The 14,015-nt window shown below is 38.4% G+C and overlaps 1 protein-coding gene and 1 pseudogene across 1 annotated transcript; one reads left to right on the top strand and one right to left on the bottom strand.

Annotated features, from left to right (window-relative positions):
- Positions 1-7,947: 7,947 nt before the first annotated feature.
- Positions 7,948-8,889, top strand: LOC141569186 (olfactory receptor 8B3-like). Its single transcript, XM_074321438.1, has one exon. It carries the CDS (start codon positions 7,948-7,950, stop codon positions 8,887-8,889), a length of 942 nt encoding a protein of 313 aa, XP_074177539.1.
- Positions 8,890-9,271: 382 nt separating this feature from the next.
- On the bottom strand, positions 9,272-9,878 carry LOC141569265 (nascent polypeptide-associated complex subunit alpha pseudogene; annotated as a pseudogene).
- Positions 9,879-14,015: the final 4,137 nt, after the last annotated feature.

Here is a 14,015-nt window from a genome sequence, read left to right as displayed (position 1 = left end):
GGAGGTCACATAACTTCTCAGTCTTTCATTCAGATCAAACCTCCTGTACCTGGCTCTGGGAGGATTACAAAGACCACTGGGACACAGTTCCTGTTCTCCAAGCAGAGAGATGATCATTGGAGAGAAGGTTTGGAAACAAGTCAGAACCACCCCAGCAGCAAATGGTAAGAAATATGCTAAGGAAGCAGGCAATTATGGGTTTGCAGGAGTGAAAATGGGGCAGATAGAAAGAGATAACCACTAAGATAGTAGCTAACAGGACTATTGATGGATGGTGAGGTTATGAATATTTATACCTTTAGCTCCTATTCTATCTGCATTTTCTAACCTTGAAACAAACTCTATTACTAGTTTCTGGAATAACTTTTCAATGATAATCTGTGCACATACAGGCATATGAAAAAAACATTAAAAAATGTTCCAAACCGCATTAAGTTCAATCTTAACCTAAGCAATCAGGAAGAGCTGGCTGCTGAGGATGGAACAGTATCTCAGGTTACTTTTTAACCACCTCTGACAAGAGGGCCAAGACTAGGGTGAAGAGAGTGAGGCGGCATCAGAAAACTAAGCACCCAAGATAAATATTTTAGGAAATCTCAGAAAAATTAAAATTAATATGAGAAATCTGTGAAGAACAAAATGTAAAAATTTTAAGTAAAAGCAGGACTAGTATAAAAAAGGGGGTGGGGGTAGATCCTGGTCATATGAAGCTTAAAATTCATAAAATGGGAGGGGGCTTCTTTAAGGAAAACAATACAAAATTATAAGTACAAAATTAAATGAGAAAATGAATATTTAAAATGAGAAAATCAATAACAAAGTACAAACTTTAAAAAGTTGCCATATATCTCAAGCATCACAAAATTCAGAAATCATAGATTTTTTTTTTATTAATTCCCTGAAATGCCTCGATAATACATTTACCCCTAAAATTGTGTAGGAAAATTTTAGAAAACCTCCATCAAGTTTTATTTATATGTCAGATATAGAATATGTATTTGCTGTTTTTTTGGTTTTTTTTGTTTGTTTGTTTGTTTTGTTTTTATAGATTTGTGGCTACACACACAGGAATCCTACAAATTCTATTTCACAAACTTTCTATGAAAAATGTTCCTTTCCTCACAGGCCTCTCGAACAAGCATCTCACAACATGGCAATGGGCTTCATCAGAGGGAGTAAGCAAGAGGGCAAGAGAGAACGTGCTAGCAAAAAGATGCTAGCCACATCTCTTGTAACCTAATCACAGAAGTGACATGTCATCACTTACCGGTAGGAGGGAGCCCCTAGGCCCCACCTGACCAGAGGAGGAGATTACACAGGGCGGAAAACCAGGTGTAAGGGAACTTGGGAGCCCTGTGGGAACTGCCTGTCACAGCACCTAGGTCACCACATGCTGCAGTGGACTCTGGCCTTGTACCTTACTGTCACGCTGCTGGCTGAGTGGGGACAGTGCATCACAGGAGCATCCTGGAAGCCACTCCAATGCCATTCCAACATCTAACAGTGCCTTAGATATGCACACCAGGGACAGCAAACCGCCTAAATATACCACCATTGAACTCAAAGAACATGTGCCCCCAACTTGCCTGCTCCTCTTCTGGATCCCAAAGTGCCACTGGCCAGTCCCAGCGCTCTTAATTGTTTGCAGTTAAAATAGTCTTGAAAGTTTTAGGGAACCATGACTATATGGACATCAGAAGGGATTGACGGACATCTAAGCTTCAGTCGTTTGACCATAGATCTGCCTCTGAGAGGATCATCGTCACTGACCAGGTAGATCCAGAAAAATGCCACAAAGGAGGTAAAATTTAGAAATTGCCTTGAAGACCGGTTTCCTCCGTGACATTTAAGCCCCTGAAAAATCAATGTATCTTTAACTAAAGCAACAGGTCTCTTTCAAAAAGCTAAAGAAGAGTTTGGGGAAATGTTCCTAAGATGCTTCTGCTGTTATAATACTTTAATATATTACATGTGGTTTCATGTTATGTTAATATCAGATTACGTATTGATCGGTTTAAGCACCACAACATAAAACCAATAGTAGTCAGATCTTTAGAAGAAAAGGTCTTATTCCTGAGGCACTGTCTCAAAGATTAAGAGTCAAGGGCATGTTTTTATTCCAGAATGAACTTTTCAAAACAAATCTGCTGAGTCACACATGATTCAAAATCTTTCAGTGCCTTCTTATTGCTCTAGCCCTAATGCCTGGCCCCTCCCTACCCCTACATCCTTGCTTTGTCAGCCCCCCACCCCCACCCCCTGAATGTGGGCTGAAATGTCCTCCCTGCAACCCTGGACACTCACCTTCCTCACAGCGGCCTCCCTCATCTCCCTTGCTAGCTGATTAGTGGCTTTTGCCCTGTGGTGTCAGGACAGTGATGGTTGGGCTCTCGGGCACTGCGTGGGGGTGAAAAGTCGGCAACGACCAGGCTACAGAGCATTTGTGTATGTCTAAGCAGTGTCTCTTGTTCTAGATGTTTCTGGCCAGGCCACTGCTTCACGAACATTTCACCTTGTTTACGTTTTCTGTGATTCCTGGGGAAGCTGTCTGGTTTGGAATTTCAATATGGACTGGAGCCTAAACTTTAACCTCAGTATTATAAGGTTGGACAACTAAGTTTGCGAGCTCATCCTAGAAAAAGTGCTACATACCTCTTTGCTGAATATCACTATGGTCACCTTTTGAAATACTCCCCTTGGGAAGCTATGCATTGATGTGTCCACCCAGTCCACCCTTCAAAGCAATTTTGGGACTCTTTTTCTGGAATGGCCATCAGAGCTGTCACCGTTATTATCCTTGATGTCCTGAATGTCACCAAAATGTCTTCCTGTCAATATTTCCTTTATCTTCGGGTAAAGAAAGAAGTCATTGGTGGCCAGATCAGGTGAATAGGGAGGGTGTTCCAATACAGTTGTTTGTTTACTGGCTAAAAACTCCCTCACAGACAGTGCCATGTGAGCTGGTGCATTGTCGTGATTCAAGAGCCATGAATTGTTGGTGCAAAGTTCAGGTCATCTAACTTCTTCATGCAGCCTTTTCAGCACTTCCAAATAGTAAACTTGGTTAACTGTTTGTCCAGTTGGGACAAATTCATGGTGAACAATCCCTCTGATAGCAGAAAAGGTTAGTAACATCGTTGCTACAAGTTTGTGAACTTAATTGTCAGACCTCGTATAATCAATATAAAAACTATGTATGGTGTCAAATGTGTACTAGACTTATCAGGAGGATCACTTCATAAATTATACAAATGCCTAACTATTGGACTGTACACCTGAAACTAATATAAAATAATATTCAATGTCAACTATAATTAAAATATATATATTTAGTCGCAGGATGTAAAATACAGCATAAGGAGTATAGTCAATGATATTGTAATAGCTATATGTACGGTATCAGATGGGTTGTAAACTTCTTAGGGTTATCACTATGTGAGGTGTGTAAATGTCTAACCATTATCTTGTTTTGTACACCTGAAACTAAGAAATAAATTTAAAAAGAAACAAAACAATAAAAATATAATTTATACACACACACACACACACACACACACACACACACACACATATATATATATATATATATATATATATAGAGAGAGAGAGAGAGAGAGAGAGAGAGAGAGAGGCTGAGACAGAGAGACAGAAAGAGAGAGAGCCAAAAAAAATGCATTCACATTTGAAGAAAGGTAAAAACTGTATTAAAATTGTAATACTCAATATATACCAATAACAAAAGATGAATACAAGTCATGTTTGACTTCTGCAAGAGGTGCTCAAAGTGGTTACCATCAGTGTAATTTTAATACCGTTTTTTCCTTTCTTAAAATGTGTATACATTTTTTGGCATCCCCTGTGTGTGTGTTTGTATAGATGTAGTGAGGAGGGAGTAAGAGTGTAGATTTTTTTGTGTGTGATCAAAGTTAACATCTTAAATAGAATGTTGCATCTGTAAGATATTTTATGTAAGTCTTATGGCCACCACAAAGTAAAAGCCTACAGTAGCTACAAAGAGATAAAGAGATGGGAATCAAAGCATACCACCATGCAAAATTATCATTTCACAAAGAAAGTCAGCAAAAGAGGAAAAAAGAACAAGGTGCTACAAAACAGGAGAAAGGAGTTAAAATGGCATTATTAAGTCTTACCTGTCAATAATTACTTTAAATGTAAATGCTTTAAATGCTCAAATCCAAAGGCATACAGTGGCTGAATGGATAAAAAAAGAAAAAGGCCAACTATATGCTGCCTACACCAGACTTACTTCAACCTCAAGGGTGCACAAAGACTGAAAGCAAAGGGAAGGGAAAAGATACTCCATGTAAGTGTAAACCAAAACCCAGCAGAGATAACTATACTTGCATCAGATAAACTAGACTTTAACTCAACAGTTGTCACAAGAGCTGAAGAAGGTAATGATATAACGATGATGATGTAATGATGAAGAGGAGACGTTACACCTGACATCACAGAAAAACAAAAGATCATAAGAAGCTATTATGGACAATTATACCCCAACAAACTGGAAAACCTAGAAGAAATGGATAAATTCCTAGAAACATAGAACCTACCAAGACTGAATTGTGAAGAAAATGAAAATCTGAACAAACCAATAACGAGTAAGGAGATTGAATCAATTATGAAAAACCTCCCACCAAAGCAAACCCCAAATCCAGATGGTTTCACTGGTGAATTCTACCAAACATTTAAGAAAGAATTAATACCAAAACTTCTTAAACTCTTCCAAAACCTGAAGACAGGAAACACTCTCAAATACATTTTACGAGACCAGAATTACCCTCACTCTCTTTTCAGGTAGGACCACTACAAGGGAAGAAAACTACAGGCCAATGTCTCTGACGACTAGAAATGCAAAAACTCTCCACAAAATTCTAGCAAACTGAATTCAACAGCACATTAAAGGATCATATACTGTGATCAAGTGGGATTTATCAGTGGGATGAAAAGATTGTTTAACAAACACCAACCAATAAATATGATACAGCAGATTAATAGAACGCAAGAAAAAAAATCATATTATCATATCAAGAGATACAGAAAAAGCATCTGACAAATTTCAACATTCTTTCGTGATTAAAAACAGGACAGAGTATGGGTTGCAAAGGATTGTAAGGGAACTTTTGGGGTGATGGAAATGCTGTATAACTTGATTATGGTGATGGTTATACAACTGCATTATGTTTTGAAAATCATTGAGCAGTCATCTTAAAATGGCTGCATTTTAAGGTGGGCAAATCATACTACAATGAAATTGATTAATAAAAGAAAATTGCAAGAAGAACCAGTTTCAACTGTGATCTTCTAGGCTCTGCCTCTGACACATTTTCCATTAACTAAATTTAGGTTTGTGTCAATACAAGCACCCAGTAATTTTTAATTCCTACAGACGTTGAATAAATTGGTGTTATGAAAAAAGGAATACTACTTAGCAATTAAAGGAACACACCATTGACAAGTGTAAAAATTTGGATGGACTTAAGGGCAACATACTTTGTGGAAAAAGAGGATCTCAGAAGTTATATATTGCATGATTTCATTTATTGCCCTCTAAATAACTCAATTATAGAGATGGAGAAAAGGCTAGTAGTGGTTGCCAGAAGACAGAGATGAAGGTGGAAGGGGATGGCGGTGACTACCAAGGGGTAATACTGGGGAATTCATTTACCATGGTGGAGCAGGTCTGTGTCTTCACTGTGATAGTGGTTACGTGAATCCACACAGGGGATCAAATTGCATAGATCTACACACACACACACACCCACACACACACACACACACACACACGACACAAACACACAGTGCATGTAAACTGATGAAAGCTGAGTAACATCTGTATTCCTCTAGTCTAGTTAAGATTATTATACCAATGTCAATATCTAGGCTTTGCTATTTGTACTACAGTTGTGAAAGATGTCACCATGGTAGGAAGCGGATGAACTTCAAGAGAATCTATGCATTATTTTAGCAATTTCCTGTGAACCTATAATAATTTAAAATGTTAAAAAAAAACCAGATGCCTTCTCTGAGGCATGATCATAAGTTAATACATACGTGGGAATACTACAGTTGTACTTTCTTGAAGTGGAAGCCTATGAACAGTAATTTTTATTATAGATTTGATTTTAACCTATTAAAAGCAAAGACAAGCTGAATTAGAAGAACACAAGGTAATTAAATTTCTATTAAATAATGGATCATTCTTATATTAAATAACATATTATTAAACAATAATCTTTGAAATGAATTAAAAAGATCCTTTTGTTGGTCTCTATAAAATTTTCATAAACACTGATTATTTAAGGATCTCACCTATTTAAAAAGGGCATAATAAATAAACTTTACTCTGAGGTTCATAAATCCTCATGAACCAAAATCCTTAAAACTAGTACGTTACCTAGAATTATAATTAGTGAAATTTTCAATAATAATTATTTGCATCTTTTTAGAGGACAACAGAGAATTCTGTCTCCTATGCCCTGGAACTGTATAATCTCTGATGGGAAATTATCATTTACTATCACAATTAAAGTATAAGCACAGGCACCAGTTTCTTCCCTGAAGAGCTTGTCATGATGGGGATGTCCTAGGGGAGACCTATGCCTGGATTTCTCGTCGGGTCTGACAGAATATAAGCCTTAAGCAAATGCCAGATATTCTCTGACATGGTGGCTCGGATGTCGGTTGTGGTTTCCTTTCACACTCTCTTTGTAAATGTACAACTGGAAGTTTGACCTACACCTCAGAATGACCCTTGGAACATTCAGACGTTGAAATCTATGCTGTGACACTTTTGCTGGGAGAAGAAGATTCTATGACTACATCGGCTCAGCTTGGTTACTGGAAAAGCCAGCTTTTCTTCAGGGACAGTGGAGGTGAAACATGTATAAAGGGTCAGCACTGAGTTCTGCTAATGGAAGGAGAATGAGTTAATCAGGTGTCTATTTTTTTTCTCACTGTCTCTGTTGCTGCAAAATGCGGGAACATATTTATGTTGAATAATAAGAAACTCAAGCTAGGGAACCGTGGAGCACTGCCAGCATATTCTCAGCATACCTTCTCTGTGTGGGGTTCACCTCAGTCGGGGAGCACACGCTATAGCGGTTCCAAGTGATGCATTCAAATTACAGCAACATCAGAGGTAGAAGAGACTTTTCTCTTTCTTAAGAAAAAAATTGAATTCAAATACACTATATATATAGAAGAAGTACATGTTATGTGTATACATATTGATACATTTTTACAAACTTTACAGCTAATTTCATCAGCGTAATTATGTTTCTCTTTCATGCTCTCCTACAAAACCAAGGGGAGCATATTCACCTTCCTTTCTTCCTTCTCCATCCAGCTAGGATGGAACCGAGGAGGAAAATGTGTAGAAACATGAGAGTGTACAATTAATTATCAAACTATAAGTTACCAAGTCTCCTCAATACCTGTTATCAATTACAAACTTCATGGATTCCAGTAGGAAAGTATCTGGGAAGCCTATAGACCATGAGAGACTTCCTTCTAGGACACAGAATACCCATATGGTCACAGCCCTGGAGGAATTCTTCTTTCTTGATGGTCATAACAGGGGACTGAGGCATCTAGTAGGGCACGGCAAACATAAGTAGGACATAGAGTGTAGTTTCAGATGAATGAGAGGGAGAGGTGGGGATACATCCCCACTACAGAAGGTCATCAGCTACTCCCTTCTTTTATCTTCTAGTAAAGACGGTATAGCTGTTTGTTCCCATGCACACAGAAGACAGAGTGCTGTAAATATTGAGGGATGTGTGTGGCAGTACATTCAGACACTTAGGAGGGTCTTAGTTGATTTCAGCCAGTCTGTCTCCTTCTCATGAAAGAGTTTGTAAAGAGAGAGCTGGTTTCACTATGAATGGAATTTTCATTTGTTTTCACAGGTTTCCGAAGTTGAGAATGCTGGCTGGAAATGACTCCTTAGTTACCGAATTTATCCTCGCTGGATTGACAGACCACCCAGAGCTCCAGCAACCGCTCTTTTACCTGTTTCTAATGATCTACATTGTCACCACGGTGGGCAACCTTGGCTTGATCGTGCTTATTGGTCTAAATTCTCACCTGCACACCCCCATGTACTATTTCCTCTTCAACCTGTCCTTCATTGACCTCTGTTACGCTTCTGTGTTCACCCCCAAGATGCTGATAAACTTCGTGTCAAGGAAGAATATCATCTCCTATGTCGGGTGCATGACTCAGCTGTTTTTCTTTCTCTTTTTTGTCATCTCAGAATGCTACATGTTGACTTCAATGGCCTATGATCGCTATGTGGCCATCTGTAAGCCATTACTTTATAAAGTCACCATGTCCCATCAGGCCTGTTCCACGCTAACTTTTGCTGCCTACATGATGGGATTTGCTGGAGCCAGCGCTCACACTGGGTGCATGCTCAGACTAACCTTCTGCAATGTTAACACCATCAACCATTACTTGTGTGACATCCTGCCTCTCCTCCAGCTCTCGTGCTCCAGCACCTATGTCAATGAAGTAGTAGTTCTCATTGTCGTGGGCATTAATATCACAGTACCCTGTTTTACTATCCTCGTTTCTTACATCTTCATCCTCACTAGCGTTCTTCATATCAAATCCACTCAAGGAAGATCAAAAGCTTTCAGCACCTGTAGCTCCCACGTCATTGCTATTTCTCTCTTTTTTGGGTCAGCAGCATTTATGTATCTTAACTATTCTTCTGGATCTAAGGACCTGGGAAAAATTTCTTCTGTTGTCTATACTAACGTGATACCCATGCTCAATCCCTTGATCTACAGTTTGCGGAACAAGGATATCAAAGTTACACTGAGGAAAGCCCTGTTTCAAATCCAGGGAAGAAACATGTTTTAATTAGAAGTGACAATCATGTAACATTTTAAAATTTAATTTGTATTGTTGTTTTTCAAAACCAGATTTTGTTTATAACCATGTTGCTCCAACTTATTGTATTATGTGGTTTAATAGAGTTATTTCCTTACAGCTAATCTTGTCTCATTTTTGCCTCCATATCTCTTGAACCTGTACCATTTACTTAATAAATAAGAAAATATTTATAAATGAAACAAATATGCTGAACTTTTTCCGATATTTATCCCTCAAGTTAATGTAACTTTGTTAATGAAAGAAACAGTAAAAATTTCAAACACACCTGCAATTACCCTTTTGAAACCCAAAAATCGTCCTTGGTTTCAGATGGTTACATCATATATTCCATAATAGCGTTTACCATATATTACTGTTGTTCTTCACCGCTCGCTCTCAACACATTTGCTTGTGACTTGACTGATTCTATGTCCTTACCTTCCACACCGGTTTCATCAACCTCTTCCTCTTCACTCTCCTCTTGTACAGCTGGAGTCTGTGTGTTTTCTTCAAGGTTTGAGACAGCTTCACCTTGAACTTTAAATTTCTCAGCAGCTGCCAGGCGTTCTTGCTGAGTTAAATCCTCGATCTTGGCTTCTCCAAAAACTATGCCAGTATCTGAAGCTAGGCTCTTGTAGACATCCAGTTTTGTGATGACAAAAAGGATATTCTTAGATTTCCCGATAGCGACCCTATAACAACCCCTGTCATCTGTCCAAGACCCAGTTTGGACATAGCCTTCCCTGTCTTTTTATCCCTCTGGCTCTGTTTTGCTTTACTGACTAGTTCTTCATGGATTTTAGCTGCTGCTGTTGCTGCCAGCTGGGCTTGTTGTGTGGTTGCCTGTGTGGAATCCTGTTCCTCGAGCTCTGGTGCGGTTTTATCACTGTCAGATTCTGTTCCAGATCCTGTCTCAGCCTGGGGATGTGGCAACTCCTGCTCTATAGCAGGGACAGTTGTGTGGCTTCATCTGGCATTTTGTGCCAAGAATGTGGAAGCAAGATGGGGGCAGAAAGTAATGCTGACCTTTTCCCCCCATTATTCTTTCATACTCCTTCTGTCTCCTGGGCTAACCCTAATCTAGACAAATATGGTGAATTTCATAAGGCACAGAGAGTTAAATTTACAGCTTGCTCACGTAAACACAGAAATGCCAAACACCGGAATAACATTTTGATTCTTATTAATATTATTGCCAGTATAGGCAATAGGATCCAGTGCAATGTCTTCATTACAAACTGTCTTCATAGTTTAAAGTGTAATGAAATCCCCCTGATCTTTTCACTTGGTTGTATTTTTCTTACCAACTTTCTTTTTATATTCTGTCCTTTCTTGTTCCCTTTGAGAATGGCTAAATCTCTACCACCTGATTTTTTTAAATTGGGGAAATATTGGGGAACAGTGTGTTTCTTCAGGGTCCATCAGCTCCAAGTTGTTGTCCCTCAAACTAGTTGTGGAGGGCGCAGCTCACTGGCCCATGTGGGAATCAAACTGCAACCCTGTTGTTCAGAGCCTACACTCTAACCAACTGAGCCATCCGGCTGCCCCTCTACTACCTGTTTTTGAGAGGCTTTATCAACCTAGTTCATTTAATATTGAAGAGAATGTATATATATAAATCCACCTTTCATTACCATAGATAGCATCAGTAGAGTATGATTAAAAGAATATTGCATATGTATCTTAGGATTCTAACAAGGGGCTGGTAACTGGTTTATTAAAAAAACTGGATCAACTGCCATTTAAATGACATCAAATATTTTTTAGAAGAGCATGTAGCTCTTAATGTAGAGTTCATTTATCACTTAAAGGGAAATATTACATGTTAAGTACAGAGGAACAGGTTAGACATTGTTTTATTTATCTCATTGTTTTACTTATGTAATAAGATTTATCATGAAAAAAGTACATATTAATAATAATATTTAGCTGATATTCATGAAGAGCAATGAGTACCCAGAACTGTGCCACGGAGAAAGGAAATCATATCTAAGAAGGTACATTTCTTTACCAGAGCTGTTTGGTACCATCCTTTGGGCCCTCCACTGAAAAAAATAGAATCAAGTCTGAAATAATGCCTTTGAATTGTAGCCTCCGTATTACAGATGTAGGACAGTACTGTATCATACTCTGTGAGAGTAAAATATCTTATACCTGCTTTAGGATACGTAGTAGTGATCTGACCGTGCTTTATCAGAGCTGTTTTAATGACGTTATTCTAGAATGTTTTCTTTCCAGATGATGACTGAGAAGCTAATTAAAAAGGAAAATAATGGTGCCAGGTACCACAACAGTAACAGAACTTTGCTGTTTTCTGGGGTTTTGTTTTCTACCTTTTTTTGTTTTTTAATGGAGTGTGCCAGATGGCTCTATAATTTTGTCCAGATAACTGCAGAACATGGAAAAACTGTTGCTGCTATTGATGCATAAAATACTACTTTTGGTATGTATAGATATAGATATAGATATAGATATTTTATATATATATATAAAATTTGAATTTTTGGAAACTTTAGCTGTGCTGTCAACTTTGGAAAAAATATCCCAGTTGTACTGTGTTGGGTTGGCATTATTCAGAAATTAACAGCCATATTGGTCTAGAAACGTTAAACATAATTTTTTCCATTTGTACAGGGGTAATGCACTGTATTAAATATGTAAGGTCTTATCTACATGGGTTTGATTACAGAAACTAATGAAGTATTCTCTAAATAACAAAAATAATAATAATAATAATAACAATAATAATAAACAACTATATTCCTGGCAACATTTTGTGAGCTTGTTTAAACCTGTGTCTTAGTCCATTCAGGCTGCTATAACAATACACAAAAATAGACTCTCAGTGACTATTAAACAACAGAAATTTATGTCTCACAGTTTGGAGGCTGGCATTCCAAAATCAGGGTGCCAGCATGAATTGGTGATGACTGTCTTCTGGGTTGTACACTTCTCATTATATCTTCACGTGGTGAAAGGGCTAGTAATCTCTCAGGAATGTTTTCCATAAGGCACTAATCCCATGCATAAGGATTCTATCCTCAGGACTTAAGCACCTACTGAGGCCCCACTTTCTAATATCAGCATCTTTAAGAGTTAGGATTTCAGCATTTAACCACAGCACCTTATCTCACTAATAAGATAATAAACATATTTAAAGTAGAAGCTGTTTCCTGTAATTTCCCTATTTCTTTAATGCTTTTCCTGTTTTTATATTTAGAATGTCAGATATTTTTGGAATACAAGAAACATTTATTGAATTGTGTTATCTTCATTGAATAACAACAGGAAATGTTATTGTTAATAATACTTAATAAGCTACAATAATAAATAAATACATTAGAAAAAACTTTGGGGTATAATTTCTTTTTGGAGTGTGGACTGCATGTGGTAGCCATAGAGAGTCGTTGCTCACTTCCCTTCAAGAGAAGTAGCTGTGGGGAGCATCACTGATGAAAAGTCTATAGCTGATACTCTAACAAATTAATCAAACCCAAAGAAGAGGTTGTGGGAACTTCTGTTTTAAAGCTAGTTGATTAGAAGTGTGGATAGGAACTTAGACTTGCAATTGGCGTTCTGAGTTGGAGAAGGTTTTTGGAACCTCCAATCTGTAGCCATTTGGTCCACAGAACAAAGATCCTGGGCTTGCGCCTGGTATCTGAAGTGTGTGTGTGTGTGTGTGTGTGTGTGTGTGTGTGTGTGTGTGTAAGGGGGCACTGCAGCCATGTAAGACTGAACCCTTAAAGTCTTGAATCTGATGCTGTCTCCAGGTAGGTAGTGTCAGAATTGTATTGAATTCTTGGAAAGCCTGTTGCTGTCTAAGAATTGTTTGTTGTTGTGGGGGACCACCTCTAGTTAGAACTGGGACCAGAAACTCAGTATGTCCCCATTCCCCATCCAATGCTAACAACCATTTTACTCTGTGTTTTCCATATGGCTTTTTTTTTTAAGCTGTTATGGAAGGCAGTGTGGAGGTTCCTCAAAAAATTACGAATAGAATTACCGTATGACCCAGCAATCCCTCTCCTGGGTATCTACCCAAAAAATCTGAAAACATTTATACATAAAGACACGTGTGCTCCAATGTTCATTGCAGCTTTATTTACGGTGGCCAAGACATGGAAACAACGAAAATGTTCTTTGATAGATGAATGGATAAAGAAGTTGTGGTATATATACACAATGGAATACTATTCGGCGGTAAGAAAAGATGACATAGGAACATTTGTGACAACGTGGATGGATCTTGAGAGTGTAATGCTGAGCGAAATAAGTCAGACAGAAAAAGCAGAGAACCATGTGATTTCACTAATATGTGGTATATAAAACAACAAAAGAACAAGACAAACAAATGAGAAACAAAAACTCATAGACACAGACAATAGTTTAGTGGTTACCAGAGGGTAAGGGGGGGTGGGGGGTGGGAGATGAGGGTAAGGGGGATCAAATATATGGTGATGGAAGGAGAACTGACTCTGGGTGGTGAACACACAATGGGATTTATAGATGATGTAATACAGAATTGTACACCTGAAATCTATGTAATTTTACTAACAATTGTCACCCCGATAAATTAAAAAAAAAAAAAAAAAAGATGCCCATGGTGACTTTGGCAGGAGCACATTTACCGAAGAGATTAGGTGGAAGCAAGATGGCAGGGGCTTGGGGAAAGAATGTGAGAGGAAAGGAGCGGCTGACTGAATGCAGACGGTCAGAGATCAAGCTGTAGAAAAATTTTAGGTCAGATAAAATGAAATCTCTTTCTGGGTTCCAATACTAGAATTTTGGACGTAGTTTCTAATTTGTTATTCACCGATTTTCAAAATTAGGCCATGTTTGGGCCATGTATATTGGAATTCCCATTTGTTGATGTGGTTAGAAAAGTTTCTGTGGCATCGCACACACACACATGCACATGGGGTTAGATGTGACACTGTGTTCTGGATAGAGTCTCTCCTCTTGGTTTCCAGTCCTCTCTTGACGCTCCTCCTAACTCTCTGGCAACTTCATCCTTGGCTCTTCTCAAGCTTTTTGCTGACTAGTATTTGGGAAGGTTGGAGTATATTGTGGTGGGGGTCTCTCTCTTCTCGTTCTGCACACTTGCCAGGCAATCT

The sequence above is a fragment of the Rhinolophus sinicus genome, linkage group LG16 (genome assembly GCF_036562045.2).
Source record: "Rhinolophus sinicus isolate RSC01 linkage group LG16, ASM3656204v1, whole genome shotgun sequence".
Lineage (NCBI taxonomy): Eukaryota > Metazoa > Chordata > Mammalia > Chiroptera > Rhinolophidae > Rhinolophus > Rhinolophus sinicus.
The sequence above is the reverse complement of the archived record's forward strand: the minus strand, read 5'-3'. Positions and strand labels throughout refer to the sequence as shown.

Excerpts from the sequence above, each read along its gene's own strand:
- LOC141569186 (XM_074321438.1), top strand. The coding sequence starts at position 7,948 with ATGCTGGCTGGAAATGACTCCTTAGTTACCGAATTTATCCTCGCTGGA.